This window comes from Gymnogyps californianus, chromosome 1 (assembly GCF_018139145.2).
Source record: "Gymnogyps californianus isolate 813 chromosome 1, ASM1813914v2, whole genome shotgun sequence".
In the NCBI taxonomy this organism is placed as follows: Eukaryota; Metazoa; Chordata; class Aves; order Accipitriformes; family Cathartidae; genus Gymnogyps; species Gymnogyps californianus.
Genome location: NC_059471.1, coordinates 86,056,861 through 86,074,812, shown reverse-complemented (window position 1 = coordinate 86,074,812; position 17,952 = coordinate 86,056,861). Strand labels below are relative to the sequence as shown.

Below are 17,952 nucleotides of genomic sequence, written 5' to 3'. Positions count from 1 at the left end.
AAATCTGGTGCCAAAATTTTCCTTTTGTTGTTGCTAGCAATGCCATAAATCATACAACAGTCACATGAAGACTTGTGATTTGCTTTGATCATTAAATTATATGATGCCTTCAGGTGCATTCCAGATAGAGAAATAAGTCCTCTGGTTTTAACCTGTGTAATAATGTTTTTCCTGTTGAATTATTTATTAGTTTTAGTCTCCTGTTTTACCACAAGTAATGATCTCTAATCTTCATTTCAGTTGTCATAGTTATTTATCTCTTCCCCTTCTAGTCTCTTAAGACACACTATTGTTAAAATATGTAAACTGTAGTATAAGAAATTATTTATGTGCCATCTGCTGCAACAGTGCAGAGACCTAATCAAGATTGTACTAGTAATACTGATGAATTACCTTAATGCACTAGAAAATATACACATAGCATGATTGTTTTACAATGGAAACAAAAGCTTAGACAAATGAACTTCAATCAGATACTTAATCAAGTGAGATCAATTTTGGGGTTTGTGATGAACTATTTTCAGGATGAAAATAGTTTCATGCGCAACTACAAGAGAACAAAAATTGTTGAAAAGCTCTCTTACGCTTAAGAAGAAATGAGGAAGGACACATTTTTATAGGTATGTTCTTTTGAATGTGAGTTGCTGCTGCAGAAAAAGAAGCAATGAGTTTAAATGTTCTGTTCCAGAATCATCCAAAATTGGTCATGTGCAACATTAAGCACAACCCCACCCCTCCACACCCTCTGGTGGATGCATTGTAAAGATCTTTGTACTTCACTTAGAAGTCTTTACAGAGAGGCTGTACTTTCCCATGCTCTCTTTCATTCTGAAGATAGGAAACCGTATCCATTAGTCTTTTAGACCTATGTGAAATGTTTCATTATTGCATAAAATTCCTCATTCATTAAAGGATTTGATCAAAGTTGGCATTAGCTCTTGCTTCACACTTGTCTATAATGGAGGAGGTTGCAGCTAAATTTGGAGGGGGAAGCCCAGAAGTATGTTTGGCTGAACAGGCTCTCCGGATATGAAGGATGGGAGTTGACGGTGAAGTGTGATTGACTTATGTTTCTATTCATAAATCAAGCTTTGCGAAGCAGATACTAGTGTTGTAGTATTTCTTTTTATGTATCTCAGGAAGTTTAAGGGAATTCTTATCTCTTTCTTATCAGCCATACTAAATATGTGGTTGAAGTACAGGGCCCCATGTCTGTGTTTAAAGAACTGTAGATGCAAGATTGTAGCCTAAGTCATAAGAAAAATACAGGACAACTGAAACAGAAATATTTGTGGTGTCACATATTAGCATTGTTCATGGAGCAATCCACAAAACTGCCTACACCAAGAGGAGAGATGTAACCCTGAAAACAGTAGTATTGGGGAGCGTGCTTAGACCTAGTGATCAGTGACACTGAACACCGTACTCTCAGCATCCCATGCACTGCATATGTCTTAGGGATCTGCTGCTTTAATAAGTATTTGTTGTTGGTCAGCTGTTCTCCATCCAATTTTGCATTCATTTCCTGGGCCCACTGGACTCAAGCACATTAGTAAAGCTGGTTTGTAAGTAGATCTCTTTCCTCCCTGCTCCAAGCCTGCAGCTGGTCCTGCTGGAGAGGGGCTTGGAGAGCTCCCTGGGAATGCAGCTTTTCATCACTGGTCTAGTCCACAGCCACTAGCACTTCTGATGCTCTGCTTCTGTGCACTGTCATCCCTTGATTCCCATGATCAGACTGGATCCATTCCATTATCTTCCTGGGGCTTTTTTTCACTTGCATGCATATTTTTGTGATACAGTCTTCATCTCTACTGGTCTTCAATTTGTTTCATTTTTATTTTATTTTACCTTATTCACACCTGTGTTCATGAGGTGTGAATAAACAAGAAAAACTCATTCTCATAGATCATCTTCTATCAGTGTGAATGAATATCTAAGTGATGAATAATTACCCTTTTTAATGCAGATGCTCACTCCTGTTCCTATGTCCATTTAATGTGTTTCTGATACTACTTACATTGTTACCTAGCAGCAGTCAATAGAAGACACATTTCAGTTGTAAACTACTACCTGTGGCAATGAACTGTGTATAGCCTTGTTTCAATAAACTCTGTTATGGATCATTGCTCACATTGTATTGTAAAATGCAATATCTGTGTGCTACATGAACACATTGTCTAAATTCTCTTACCAGGATGGTGATTTTGATTTCACAGCACTCTGGTTCCACAAAAACAGTTTATACAAGCACTAAAAATAGTTCAAGCTCTTAGACTTAATTTTTTTTCCCTAGATGATATTTGATTCTAGGTCTGCTTGTTAGTTTGTCTTAACTTTTGTTTTATAAATCATTGATGTTTTCAAAAATAATTTTGTAATATTGAGGTAATCTAGATTTGGATGTGTTTATGGAGCTGGGATTTACTGCTCCAAGCTCGCTCGGTTTGTGTGACCCTACAGTGTGCAGTATACTAAGAATTTTGTCCATGCTGTAGAGAGCTGGCTAAACAGGAACTGGAAAGATCATCAGTAGACGGTGCAGGATTTGAGGTTCCACAGGAATAAGGGGATTTTCTCATGTTGCCATAATTTTGTGTTGGGGTTTTGGTTTTTTGGGGGGAGGGGGGTGTGTTTGGATTTTTGTGTTGGTTGGTTGGTTTGTTGGGTTTTGGGGTTGGTGGGGTTTTGGGGTTTTTTTTTGTTTGTTTGTTTTTTTGCTTTTGAATGGTGATGTTTTGGTCTTAAGGCAGGTCATTGTCTTCGGACTCAAAACATTCCTTGTGCTGTAACAGGGAGTCTGTCAGTAACCAGAGGGACTGGCTGACCCCAGTGTGGCGTGTTAGCATAGCCTGATGGAATTGTACAGGAGTGTATATTAATTGCAGGCTTTTCCAAGAACTTGCACACTAAGTATGGGGTATTGATTCTTGTGATGTGTAACCTTGGTGAAGCCCAGGTAAACTGGTTGTTGTGTTTGGATCTTATACCTCAGACCTGCTTTTAGATTTCTTGTTTACTAGTAGCTCACCCTTCTCTGTCATTCCCTGTAGGTCCAGACGCTGTCTGTTACCCCTTCAGACATGTAGGATTTACTGCCCGGCTGCACTGAGTCTCTGGAATCTGTTTTGAACCTCACACTCCCCTGTGGTTTCAATGCCAAGGCTCTACTCTTATGAATACTTTGGATTTAATTTCACCCATCTATCCCACAGTGGTGAAAGCAGACAGTTATATAGATACAGACCTTCAAAAAGCTTTAAAGCAAAATATTCTTAGGTAGCATAGAGGATATAAGGATCAAGGAAAAAAACTCAGTGTTAAGTGTCCTCTTCTCCAGTTACCTCTTCTTTCCGTACTGGCCTTTAGGCTTATATGAGAACCAAATGGTGAACTCAGAATCTTTTGCCTGTATCTCAGCTGTTCTGCATAATATGGGGTAATTCTCTTTAGCTCTCTGTATAGGTCATCTTCCACTGACGTAAATCTTTTTACTTCCATTTCTGACTTCAATACTACCCAAGAGCAGTGAAAGTCTTGCTCTGGCTACTTGTGGTTGAATCCCCTCGTTCCTGCACCCCCAATCTTGAACATCTTGCCTGTAGCTTTTACGAGACACCTTTCACAGTCATTTCTTTTTCTACCGGTTAGGAATTTCCTGTTCTCCAAACCTCAGCCTTTTAAGATAAACTTAGTCTCGCAGTTTTCCCTAATTTTCTGCTACATTATTGTTCTCAGAGGTTCCACCTGAAGGTTTGGAGCCTTCCATCCTATTGGGTGTTCAGGCTGTCAGGCCTAGTTCAGAGAGCAAATGCAGAACTGCTTCTTCACCCAAGGTATTCCTGATGCAGTGATTTCAAAACCTCAAGCAGAATTCATAAACTCTGCCTCCCAGTTGCTGTAACACTTGTGATAATTTCCTGAGTAGGTTCTTATCTTTTGTGTGAATGGTAAAATTTGCTTGTACCATGAGAAAATGATCCTTATTTGAATATATTAATTTTGTCTGTCCAAATGTATGTGTAATTTCAGGATTTATTTTAAATCCTGTGTAAGAATAAAATTGGTTTTAAGATGATTATTTTTTTAGCACTTTACCCCCTCCCTCTCTCATTTCAGATGTTGCAGTTGTGGACATGAGTGATATTTCCAAGCAACCATCACTGTTCTACCACCTTGGTGTGCGTGAAAGCTTTGACATGGCTAATAATGTTATACTCTACCATGACACTGATGCTGACACTGCTCAGTCTCTCAAAGTAAGGGTCTCACTTCAAAATCTGCTTCATTTCAGAAATATTTTTAAATATCTGATCCTGCAAATGTTTGTGTTTTTCTGAAACTTCCATTGAATATGACTTCCTGATAGCTACATAACAAAATCATGCTAAGAAAAACAGCTGCTAGCAAAACTAATAATGATTAGAATAGTATAAAAGCTTGTTTATAAGAAAAGATCTGTAGTATGGTACTGATTTTGCTTCAGATGGTTAGACTTGGAAGTGAAAGTGCGGGTCCGATTTTTTCCTTCCTTTCCCTCTCTTAATTAGAGTACATGTAAAAAAATGTTATGGCCCGTACCATAATGACACTTGAACAAGGGCTGTACTGCACCCTACTCCTACTATTGAAGCACTTCTGTCAGATGAGGTTTGTATCTCCTAGGGGCTGAGTAGCTAAAACTACAGGAATCTCCTTTTTATTGCTGTTTGAAGATAAAAAAAGAGATCCTCACTCAATCTTTTTATAGGCCTGTTGTTCATTTTTATAGTAGGATAATACGTGCTATACACTTAAGTTCTGAAATTGCTGTTCGGGATGCAAGTCATACATTGTGGATGGAAGACATATATTGTGGATGTTTCTGTCTTTCTCAGTGCAGGTTCTCTTTGTTTTAGATCACATTTAGACTTCTATCCTCTGTATCATCACCTACTGCTGCTTTTAATATCCATTTTCTTGCTACCTTCACTGAGAGCAGCGTTCATGCTTTGTGTTTTTTTCCTTATTTTGAGTTATTGCCCCTTACTACTTTATATTTTTCATACCACCTCTCTTGATCCTTTAAGAACATTAAGTTTAATCTTAATTTTGTATGAGTCTCCTTCTCTTTTCCCAGAAAAGCTAATTTCTGTCACAGCTTCTCCTTCCTCTTTTCTGCTCTCAATGTCATTGATTTTACTCTGATGTGTCTAGTATCCCATACTTCCTTTCTTCAGGTGGTGGTCCACATACACATTCATATTCTGTGTGACCTGGAGGTCACAGGAACTCAGAGCTGGAGCCTCTCACACTTTGCTCAAAGAGGTTATCCATACAGATATGCGCTAACGCATACTTGCATGCCCTCCATTCCTCTAGCTAATCTGGGTGGGCAGGCATACAACTTTTCATCCTGCATTGGTAATATACCTGACTGCAAAGAGATTTTTAATTTTTATTTTTCAGTAACACATTTTACCTTTCTCCTATGCTGTCACTCAGATGTTCTGATCAACTTGGTTCTCCCAAGGATGTGCCAAAGTTTGGGAAGCAGAGACTTGTCATCTTCTATTTGTCTCTGCTCAATGAGGACCTCTGTGGATGGCTTTGATTTATGCACTTTGTGCCAAGCACATATGCAAGCACCTGCTTCATAACTGGAGTGCTGAATGACCTCCAGGGTTACATCCATCCATGGGTTGGATCTTCAGATTGATTGTTGCCAGAACTTGCAAGTCTTTGCACTGTCAGTTCTGGGGCTTTTTTTCTAAGGATGTAAAGCTCAAGGACAAGTCTGGGGACCTGGAAACACTGGAGCGTGACTGGGTCACTTAAGGCTAGAAAAGCTATTATCTGCCTTCATCTCTTTTCTGCTAGGAACTCTGTCAGTGTCACTGACCTCTTCCTCATCTCCCAGTTGTTTGCATAACCTCCTTGGCCTATGTAGGCCCCTACCATATCTTACTATGGGATCGGAAGGCTTGATTTAGGTTGCTGGAACCAAGTAGAAGAGATCCTCTGGATCAAGTGCTAGAGTAGTTTAAGCAGGGTGCTGGGACATGGTTCAGTCCTGCCCTGATGTCCTTGATACCTCTTCTGCAATTGAGCCCCAGTTCAGTGTTGGATACCATTCAAATATGCTAATACACCTTTTTTAGGAATACTTCAGAAGGCAGATAGGGATTGTTCGTGGGGTCTTTCAGTGAAGAACAGTTCATGACACATTTCATGGCGTAGGTGCTGGATAGTTCTCAGAAGAGTTCATTTCTCCCTGCTGAGAAAGATCTTTATCTGCAGTAGATAAAGCTCTGCTGGAGATACTTGCTTAGCTAGGTAGACATATTAATTTTCAGATATGTGATATTTCAGATGTCTAAGCCTTCCATCACTTTTGTTCTGATGTATTGTATTGGGCTTAAGAAGTTTAAGTTAATCAGTAATTCTGTTTAGATTTTGGTACCTTAATATGTATTTTTGACCATCTGTTGGTGTTTCTTTATTCTCAGGTTTACAACTAATTTGGTCAGGTTTTTTTCCCTTCGCTTCAGGAATTTATTACTTTACTTGGATCTAGGTTGCTGTGCATGCCTCTTAAGAGTGGCTAGCCTAAGTGTTATAAAGGCAGTATTCATGACTGCTATTACTTCTACTGCAATGATCTGTGAAGTTCAGCAGCCTGACTTTATGTAGCTTATTTCTTAGGACCCATCCTGAAATTCTCCCAAGAGTTGTCTCTTCATTTTCACCAAAGTTCTTTCCAAAACAACCTAGTTCCAAGCATATAAAAGAATATATAATCCAGATTTCAAGAGGGTCATATTTACAGAACTAAACCTCTTAGATGGTCCCTGATATTTTGTCTGTTGTTGAGGAAAAGGGTGCATTGGCACAATGATTTCTGTGCAGTGGTTGTCCAAGTGGATTTCAGGCTGTCAGATGTGAAGTTGCTCAAGCAGAATCATCTTAGGTTGTCAGAGCACATACAATTAAATTATATCAATAACCTTGCTTAACAACAAGTCTATATCTAACATTTATAGCATGACTTACATGGAGACCTTTTCAGTTTCACCCAGCAGTGTTCATTGGACATGTAAGCCATCACTAGAAGGAGGAGGAGGTTACTTACCAGCAACTGGTTTACATGCCCATTAGTTTATCATCTGCCTCATAGCTTCAATATATCTCTTTAGATTTTGAGGTGAGAAGAATTAAGGTGTAGGAGGAGTGTGTTGGTCTGTGCCCATCCAAGTAGGAAAGGGGCCTAGGTATCTTAAGGATACTCTTTCAGAGAAAAAAAATCTCCAGCTTTGAATGATTTTGTCTCACAAATGCCTGGAGTGTGATTGGGTATGTGGAGTGCCCAGCCTGAGAAACTGGCACTGGCAAGTACAACTTTCTTCATCTTCTGAGCACTTCTTTAAATAGGTTTCTTCTTTTAGTCATTAATTTTTTCCTAACCTGAACTACTAAGACTTTTCTTGATATTGTTCTGTCCCTTGGAATGTGCGGCAGCAGGAAATATGGATTATGCTGTGAAGAACACATCCGTATGTGTGTATATATATGTATACCTGTTGCTTTTATTGGAAATAATAACTCCCAGTAAAAATGAATAAACATTTTTATTCTCTTTTTTTTTCCCCCCCAGGATATGGTATCTCAGAAAAACACAGTAAGTATTAAATCCACATTCATTTTAAAACACAAAATGAAGATACTACGTTTGAAGCAATTCTAATAACAAAGGTGCCAAGCATATATATGCTCTATATGATTGAAGAAAGTCTGTTTTACCTATATACAATTCAACCCAGTGGAAGTCTTGTTCACTTCCTTTCCAAAGTAAAGCTAGATTAAAAAATTACTTTTCTTTTTAAGTTCTAGAAAAGTGCTAGTAGATATATGTTATATATGTAGGTTGATAGATCAAAATGTAAACTCAGAAATTCAAAGTCTCTTTCTCCCTCTGCCACTTTCACCCACTTGTGCAAATGTATACGTGTGTGTGATGCCTTGATAGGACTTTCGTATTTCAAACAGCTTTGGCTGCTGTATATCCATCCTCTTCCTCACAAATTCACAGATTTTACTTAGGAATGCAAGAGCTTATTTCCCAGGGTAAAAATATTCTTACCCTTAATGCAAGTAAAACCAAACAAGTAGGTAAGCCTGAACCAAGATAAAATTTAGTGGTTATTTTAGGCTTATTGCAATATGCCATGATATCTTAGTTATATATTTTGTCATACTTCACATCATGTCAGTGGTGATTTTCATTAAATACTCTACGCTGTTACTTTGAGGACTATTGAATTTACAAAAATCTTAAACTTCCATTTATTCCTTTCTGTTTCCCCATGTTCACCATATACTTTTATTTTCTTCTGAAGAATATAGAGCAGGACTAAAATAATAAAATGTTCTTAGAGTTTGCTAATAATTTAAAATAGAACTAGAAGAGATAATGCATTAGTCACAGCAGTTTATTTTCAGCTGCTGTTTATACTTGGCCACAGCGCTGCATGTAGGCTCAAGATAGATCAGGTTGAGCATGTGAGTAAATCCAGGTCATTTTCCTGTCTATCTTGGTGATCTTTGAACTAGTTTCACCTGTGGGCTCTGAACTGCATTTACTGGTCTGTAGCTGTGTGAAGGGGGGCCTCAGAATGAGGCAGATTGGCTTGTGAACGCTACTGTCCATCAACTGGTGGATGATCAAAATGTCACAAGCATGTGTTTTCCCCTCCAGAGCAAGAGGGAGAATTGTGTCCGAGCCATTTGATGGTAATTCCAGAAATGGAGTAAAGGCAATGAGGACAGCAGCAAGTTCAGCCTAGTGCGATCAGATTGGCAGCCTGCAATCTTTTCTCTTGGCAGATTCTTTCTCCCACAGAGGGAGGTATTTACCTTCACGTGGAAGAGGAGAAAAGATGGGTCTGGTGACATGGTTTCTACAGCAGAGCCTGGTATTAGACCTGTAAACACCATGTGGCTTAGCAAAAGGGGCAGGGAGGCATCCCGAAACTAGGATCCTGATCCCTCCTTTAAAAAGGAGGGATTGCCTAACCTACTTTCTTCAAGTGCTTAAATTAAGAAAACAACTGTAAGTAAAACACAGTGAGGAAAAAATAAATTACTTTAAATACCAAGTATGGATTCTTGACCCTTTTGTGTTATTTGAAGTTGTTCATATTTTCTTTTATTAGATAAATGTGCTCCCATATTGCATTCTTTTATCAGTTTTTTAATCAGAAATTACAACAAACTAATTAGCAAGCTGAATAGTTAATAGGTTAAAACTTTATGTTTTTCTAAGTTAGAGCTGACTTCAAATAGACAATTGCTTTCCCCTCCTTTCAGATCCAATGAGTTGTCATGAGAGGCATGCAGTTTGCTGCTGCCCCAGTATGGTGCCACTGCTTCATTGCTTGGTTAAATATTTTACAACCATATGGGCAATCTCTTGTTTGAAGTGAATTGCTAATGAGGGTTGCTGTGAATTTACTGTGTCCAATCAAGTACGTAGTTACATAACCATTTCAGTTTAAACGCTGAGTATTAGATACAACAGTTAATACCCCTGTACTAGGGTTTTGTGTTTTCCTTTCACTTTTCCTGATTGAAAAGTGTGGGTATGCCTCTGCCATAGCTATGGAATAGCAGAAAGGGCTTAAATGCACTCTTCATTAGGGTCTGGAGACATGTTGGAAAGAGGATAGTTACTTGATCTGCTAAGCCTGCCTCCAACCCAGAGGTAGCCGCAGGAATACCATTGCTGGTTTTATGAAGAGAAGTCCTCTCTGTATCTCATAAACTCTGTGTCCATGGATCTGCACTGTGTATAAGGGAAGGGGGACAACTGGGATTGCTACCAGGCACAGCACACCGTTTTTTCCAGCAGCACAAGTGAAACTTTCTGTGCTGGCTGCTCTGGCTCGGAGCTTTCTCTGAGGTTTCCCTGCCCTCATCTTTGCTATTTATCCTGCAAATCTCAAGTCATGTACAAAGGTGCAAAAAAATCATAGCATAGAACAGATTTGGAGCCATGTTAAAGATGCAGAGAAGATGAATGTCTAGTGTGTTGTCTGGTGTGATTTTCTTTTGTGTATTACAAGTAAGCCTTGAAGAAAATGGATGTTTTTCTTGTAAAGAAAACGTTATTCTAATTCAGCATCGAGGAGGAGGTAAGAGTGAGGAAACTGGACATAAAGCTGAAAACAATACCTAGAAAAAAGGTCAGCAATTCATTTGAGATTTGGCCTGAGTACAGCTGATCTAACAGTGAAAATTATACAGCAGCATGCTGCAGTGGTGTGAGTCTGAGAGATTTAATAGCTTACTGTCTGAAAAAAGAGTGTAAGAGTAGGAGAACTTCCTCCTTCCCTCCACCATCCAGGAATGAAGTTTTCAGGGATAAGATAAGGTGGGCAATGTGATTTAGTTCTACTTGACTCCCCCAAACAAGCAATTAAAATTCTGTATTGATAATTTATTGCGTACTTGGATACAAAAGGAAAGAATTATTGGCTATGGGAGTTCAGTTCCCAAGAAAGAATTGCCCTGGCATGAAATTCAAGGTCAAGATTCTGTGTCCCATCAGTTAGGTTTCCTTCTGTAGAGCTCCTCTGAGCTTTGAGGACTATTTTCTGCTAATTTTACTGAGGGTGTATGCACAGCTCCCTAGTTTCAGTCAAAATTATCATCGATAAAATAAATTGCAAATATGCAGTCTTGCAGAACAGTTTGTTTCTTGTGTCATTATGGAAAAAACAAGGTTTGAGAGCACAGTGGATGCTACTGGACTGTAGGGTACAGGAAAATAAATTTATCTATGGAAAATGGGATTGTGCTTTGGAGTTTCTTTAGATGTCAGATAAACATTGGTTTACTGGAGAAAGGAAATTTCAAGGATTTTTGAAAGCAAAAAATGCTTAAAAAAAATAATCTTCCCCCAAACCAATGTAATAGACAAAATCCATGGCATAGTTGTTCTATTTGGATACAACATTTTGTTGCTATCCTTGATATTTTTTTTCCCCTCAATAGGGAAATTTCCTCTCCCCTTACAGAATTTTAAGGAATGGTGCATAAAAAAAGTCCAAGATTAAGTGAAGAAAAGAGTGCACAAGGGGCTTTTTAAAAACTGCTGGAGTCAGGAAGCAAAATGTACAGTCCTTCTGGCAATAGTTCTAGCATTGGTTGCACATAGTTTGAGATGCATGCTTTGATCCATTCAGTTTGTTTGAATGTGGCACTGAGAATACAAACTAGAACTTCCCACTCTGGAAAAATTATTATGGCAAGTACAGAATACAAGGAGAAAGACTTAATAGTTAATTTTTCTTTAGTTGATAGTATGCCTGAAGAAATTTGAATAACCCTGTCAATTGCTTTCAGGGAAGGTATTTAAAATAAGCTGTCTATTAAACCGAAAGGTTTATTATAGTATACTGAGGCCTGTGGGCCTGATGAAGTATTTTCAGAGATTTAAATGGTTGTTTGTTTTTTTTTTTTTTTCATTAAATCCTGTAGCAGCTCTTATAGTAAGCAGAGAATAATGTCTGGGCCATGGAGGAGTCATTAGTAAAAATTCTCCTTGATCTAAAGGGAACAGGATTGCAATTTATCCTTGCCACAAGGAATTTTTATGTTGAAAAATCACTTTTTATTGTAATTGGCAGAAAGTCTCTTCAGAGTTTCAGTAGCTGTATAAATTAGACTGTATCTACTGTTTCAAGGCAATGAACATTTAAGAAAACTAAATAGAAAGATTTTGGCACTTGGACTCATATTCTCCAATTTAGTAGCCCCAATGGATTGAAATGAGAGCCAAGACTCTAAAGCATGATTACGTTATACGAATTTAATAATCTGAAGAAGTAGTATTGCAGAAGAGTTTTCTATTTTTTATTTTCTGATTATTTTTACAATATATAAAAATTTGTATGATATGGTCATTTAGTGATATATTTCTAAAAAAGCCTGAGGCAGCAGAAGTATTAAAAGAGTTTGCAAAAGGGCACAGAATGAAAGAGGAGTAGGAACATCTTAAATACCGACAACCATTTTTCCATTTGGGGGGAGTACAAAGGCAATGAGTAACCCAACAAATATTACTTCTAATGTTTCTAATCATGAAACATGCCACTGCTACTATTGATATAATGAAAACCAAGGCTTTTAAAATTTATTTATGAAAGTTAGTTTTTATGGAAATGTTACTATCTCAAGGGATGCGTATGTGTAGTGGTTGGATTATAGTTAACTAATCAGGTAATGAATCTGATAGATTCGTAAAAATAAGACTTGAAAGCTCTTAATGATGACACAAGGAGATGTATAGACAAATCATGTAGATAGAGAAATCTTACATTCTGGGTGGCAAAGTATTGCACTGGTTTCTTGGCCTTGTAAATATGGACTTGCTATAAATATCTATATTCATTTTCTGTTGTTTCTTTCTTTAATAATTTCTCTATTCATGTGTCATGTCTGTCTTTTGATTCTTATGCTGTTTTGTGGTGGTGTTTTCCTCTTTGTTATTTTATTTCAATTTGGAGTAGGTTGCCAACCACAAAGCTTTTCTTCGGGTTCAAGTACCTCCTGAATACCACAGTGGTAATCTGATAGGCAAAGTATGTATCACTTTAAATCTGCTTTCTGTTGAATAGATATGCCATCTTATTACTGTGTTTCTAGGCATTTAAAAATGTATAAGGATACTTTAAGAATAGGGGCAGGGTCTTTCCTTCAAAGTGATTGTAATCTTGGAGTACTCGTTCCTTGCAAGCTAGATCCCAAGCATTTAGAATGTTTGGCTTGTGATCATCTCTCTTCACAGACTTTACATAAAAATACTGCATATATTCAACTTTAGAAGAGGAAGTATTTTTTAAAGGTTTATAATATCTTAGTCATCTGTGTCACAAGATGGATAGGAATATGATGTCACAGAAGACTACTGTGAAAACCTTAATTCTTAAGACAACAGTGGATTAAACTCCCTGAACACTCAAAAGTTTGTGACTTCTTTGAGTGAATGCAGTTCATTTTCTGTTATCCTGTTTTTCTTCTAACTGCTTTGTAAGGTAGGGTAAGCACTCCTAATACTCTTAAGTGTCAAAATGAACTGCATGGCTTAAGTAAAAGAATTGCGCTGTTAGCTGTGCAGGCATGATACCCTCTCTAAAAATGCAGAGATTTTATTCAACATTATTTATTTGAAAAAAACCCAACCTTTTAATTCTAGTGTAGCATCTCTGTCACAGTGACAGTTGCACCGAAATAACTGTAGCAGTACAATTAAAAAAACTGTTTACGTTATTAAGGTCAAAAGTTTACTTTTAACAGCATTAGCAGAATGTTTAGAGGAGTATTTTAAGACAAAAAGCACTCTACATTTGGCCTGTCTTGCCTAGAGCCTAAAAATGGCCTATGTGGGCTTAACTCTTTCAACCCTTCAGCAAAGGCATGGCCCTGTGCTTAATTCCTTTAACCATTTTCCCCCGAAGAACAGGTCCCTCTCTCAACTTGCAGTTATTTCCTGGTTTTTTTATGTTCCTAAACTTTTGGCTCTTTTTGTGGTAGACTTTAAAGTGTTGTGATTGAATACAGAAGTTTCATTGATAGCATACTGGGCATACATTATTTGCTGGAATATGAGCTATTGAGAGCTTTTTTTTTTTTTTCCAGTCTGCTTGGTTTTTTGTAATTTTTAACTTAATTTCTCAAAATAAGACAACAAAAATAGCTTAACCACTAATCCTGAAATAAACCAACTCAGCATTCAGTCTTTATAAGCTATGAAGTTGTTATTCTATTACAATTAAGTCATAATTTATAGATTATATATACTTGCAGCTAGAATTGCTATATATGTTACTTCATACATACCTGTGCCATTTATTCATTATCTTAAAAAGCAATAGTTGGTGTGTGACAGGACAGTAATTTTCACAATGATTAGCTTTTGGTTTCAGAGACCAGCATCCTGAGTAGACGATCAGAAAAAGCAAGGATTATATTTTCAGCTGTCTCTAACTCTTGATAGCATAAGAAAAGTAGATGGACAGGAACTGGTTTTTTACATAATGAAGATAAGAAAGACTCTCTTAGAAAGGCCACACACTCTATTTGAAGGGGCTTTATAATTTATTATATGTAAATATTGGACAGAAGCAGCTAGAAAATTGGAGCTGGTTGCTTTTCAGACAAGGTGACGTGCTCAAATATGTGCAGGGTTCCTGACTTCTGCACACAAAAATGTGTCTGTCATGGATAAAAATGTGTTTTTATTTCCATAGATTTCACTATTCAAAGAGAAGCAAGAAATCTAATTCAAATAGATGAGATGTTGGCTGAATAATATTAATACAGCGTTTCACGTGTGTCATTTAATTTTTTTCTGAAAATTGCTTTGCTTTTTCAGTAGATAACTGCAGCTCTCTTTGCATCACAAGATACGTCATACTTTCAAATTGGCTTTTTTTTTTTTTTCCCATTGCAGGAAGAGCTAATTCACTGTTATAGGTTTAAGAATAGAGTTTATACACAAGCAGCTTTTGCGTTGCACTGAACTCAAGTGTTTATTTGAATAAACCTGAGACTAAATTGTTTTAACGTACTGGTGGTTTGGGTTGCAATTTTTCTGACTTTTTTGGTAGGAAGTAAAGATAACATTGCAACGGATAATTATATTGTTACAACAGAGATGCTGTACTGTAGGTTTTATGAGGAAGGAATGTGGTTTGAACTTTATCTGTTAGAAATAATTTAAAATTCTGAATCCTTACAGACGCAGATCAGCAACAGGATGTACTGATACCAGGTTTTTTTCCATCTGTATTTTTAGTAACTGCATGCCCTACGTTGTTACTTCCTGTGAACAGTTTATTTCTGTTGTCTACTTTATTAACGCATATAAAAATGTGCCATCTTCATATCCATTCTTTTCATCATCTCAGCATTCTCCCATTGTTCAAGGTGACTTTAAATGGCTACGGCTTTACTGCAGGCTTAGATGATATGAAAAAATGAAAGGTATGATTTTACTGTATGTGTTTGATGCCTTGATATCCCCAAGGTGGCGGCTGAAAGGTATTTAGTGGTAGTTGATTGTGTTAGATATATCATACTGACCCATGCTTCAGTGCTCCTATCTAGTTACTCTGAAATGCAAAATTTACTTTTCTTTTAAACAGCAGAGAATTCTCGTAGCTCAAAATGGGATACTGGTGCTTCTAGTAGCTGTGGGAAATTTCACAGTTGTCTGGTTTTTTGGGGTCTTGCTCAGGAGTTGAAGACTCTGAACTTGCTGGGTTTGGGCTCTGAAGGGCATTTCCTGTTTCCTCTCCCCTTTCAGCACCTTGATCATGTTTATACTTTTTATGTGGCATATTAAGGATTTTTGGTTTTTACTTCTAGAATTTTGTGTTAAAAGTCTTACATATATTACAAAACATTTCAAAGTTTTGTTGATTGGTTGATTGGTTGGTTTGGTGTTTGATAGCAGCATGCAGCAGAAGTTTTGTAGGTTCCTCTGGATTAAACATCTCCATAAAGTCCTTCCAGTGCCTGTGGTTCTGTATTTCTCTCTCTCTTTGTGGGGAGCTCTGCATCATATCCTTCCTAGCACACAGTGAGCCTAGAGGATGCAAGTACATCTCTGACCCCAAAAATCTGGGAGCAGAAGGTTAGCTTGTAACTGTCAGACCCTATTAGGGTCCATGCATCACATAAAAAAAATTGAACAGTTTCATTGTATTGTCACTTAACAGGTCTGGACCCTTATTCATCACCCTCGTTAACATTTGTAACTCTTCCACAGAAAATTCCTTGAATTTAATGCTTGCAAATCTTGTATTAAACAGGGTGCTAGACCTTCATAGTGCACCAGCCCTATCTAGCTGTTTTTTCTGACAGTAAAAGGTTCTGTGTATATACAAGCATATTTCCACTTTCATTTGTTTTCTAAACTGTGCCTGTTTTTCTTTTAGGCTTCCAGTGGCAATTATTATTTTATTCCATACATCGTCACACCTTGTGCTGACTACTTTTGCTGTGAAAGTGATGCCCAACGAAGAGCTTCTGAGTATATGCAACCCAGCTGGGACAATATCCTGGGGCCACTTTGTGTCCCACTGGTGGACAAGTTTATCAGCCTTCTCAAGGACGTTCATGTTACATCATGGTAATTTTACAACACGTACACCTCCAGAACCTTTGATAGTCTCTTTTTAATGTTATGAAAAAAGATGCAGAATCTCTAGTAGCATTGATTTTTTTTTTTTTTATTTTTTATTTTTCACTGCACTTAATATAGTGTTAAAAGAAGCTGCTAACTTTACTGCTTTCTGTATTGATGTCCTGCAGCTGTTGCAGTTAACTAACCATGTTATGCTAGAAATTGATTTGTGGTTACTTTCTGAAATATCAGTAAACAAAGGCGGTCCATGGGTAAGGTAAAGTGCTTAAGTATAAATTACTGTGCATAGGGTTGTAACAGGAGATAAGATCACAGCCTCTTCATAGAGCTCAAAGCCAAAGACTGTCCCTTTCTGTCACCAAGTGTATATATATGGCAGAAATGGGCAATCAAATGTAACTTCCATGGTTTGGTTTTGGGGGTTTTTTTGTTTGTTTGTTTGGTTTGGTTTTTTTTTTAGTATTAGCCTTCTGATATCACCTAATAAACGTGATACTGTTCAGCCACTTCTACAAGGGACTGTTGGAGTTTTGAGGATTGGGGCTGGAGATGGAAGTCTCTCTCGATTGCTCACCCCGTACTCTGCAGCTAGTCTGGTTTTGTTTGTATTTCTGGAAAACAATGGGAGAGTCTGAGCTTCTAGGTTTTCTTTTTCCTAGTGTCTGAAGCATGAGGTAGTGCTGAGGGCCCTTGGATTTCTTTCTCTTTCCCCATTGCCATCCCACCCAAGTGAAAGGCTCACCTAAAAAACTTCTTTTCTCATCTGGTCCCACTCTTAGGATGCCATAGATGACCCTGCCCATACACACCTTGTCCCTTACACCTCCATCCATGGCAGGTCTGCTATTTTCTGGCACCTTGCTGTGCAGCGACTGGGATATTGCTGGCCTGAAGAAGCGCAGGATGCCTCCCGCTTCTCCAAAACAGTGCTAAAGGCGGGGCTACATGCAGGCGACAGAGGCCCACTTTGAGGAAAGGGACAAGAGGAGGGGCAGAAACTCAGTAAAGTTGGTCAGCATACAGGAAAGCTGTGCTCAGCAGTGCACTCATGAAACTAGTAGCACAGTTGGTCCTGGCAGTAGTAAATTTTGGTACTGCTTAGCATTTGTGTCGTTGTGAAATGATGCTCTGGGCACCAGCTGTCCAAAGCTACCTGTATACTTTGTCTCTGACATTTATGACCAGGGTTGTGAGTGATTTTAATTTGATAATTGTGTTGTGAAGTCCTACAGTAAAGCCTCTTTCCTCTCTCCCATTTTCAGGCTGAAGTGCCTGAAAGAGGCTTTTGTACAACTGCAGAATTAGACACTGTTGTGGTAGATCCCTGTGAAGACGAAGATATAGCTAGATGATCCCTCATTCCTGCCAAAAGCTTGAATAAGTTTGAAGAGGTTAAGTGTTGCATCAGTCTTGAAAGTGAGACTCCCATTCCTAAGTCATTTGGATACTTTTGAAAAACATTACCCAATATCCCCCTTTGGTTTGGTTAGCACAAGAAGGACCTAGTAGAAGGCAGAATGGTTATCATTAGCCTGGTAGAAGGCAATGCAGGATAGAAACCCAAGACTGGAAATCCATGGTGAATTAGGCCTAACCTCCACTGACAGTAAAACAACTATTTAAAGCTTTCCCATAGTGCTTACTGGGACCTTGCTGTTTTGCATTACAAACGTCTTACACGTTGTATGTAAGATATAATGTGTATTAGATAGAGAACTTAGTTTTCTTTGCTATGTGTAGAGCTTATGCTAAGCAAAGTTGAATAC

At 38.0% G+C, this 17,952-nt stretch overlaps 1 protein-coding gene across 1 annotated transcript in view; it reads left to right on the top strand.

Annotated features, from left to right (window-relative positions):
- MAP3K15 (mitogen-activated protein kinase kinase kinase 15) overlaps positions 1–17,952 on the top strand; it is a 91,952-nt gene that overhangs the window by 23,040 nt on the left and 50,960 nt on the right. The window contains exons 2-5 of the mRNA XM_050915195.1: positions 4,117–4,256; positions 7,631–7,654; positions 12,546–12,617; positions 15,978–16,171. Of these exons, the coding sequence (XP_050771152.1) occupies positions 4,117–4,256; positions 7,631–7,654; positions 12,546–12,617; positions 15,978–16,171 (430 nt within the window). The remainder of the gene's footprint in view (positions 1–4,116; positions 4,257–7,630; positions 7,655–12,545; positions 12,618–15,977; positions 16,172–17,952) is intronic.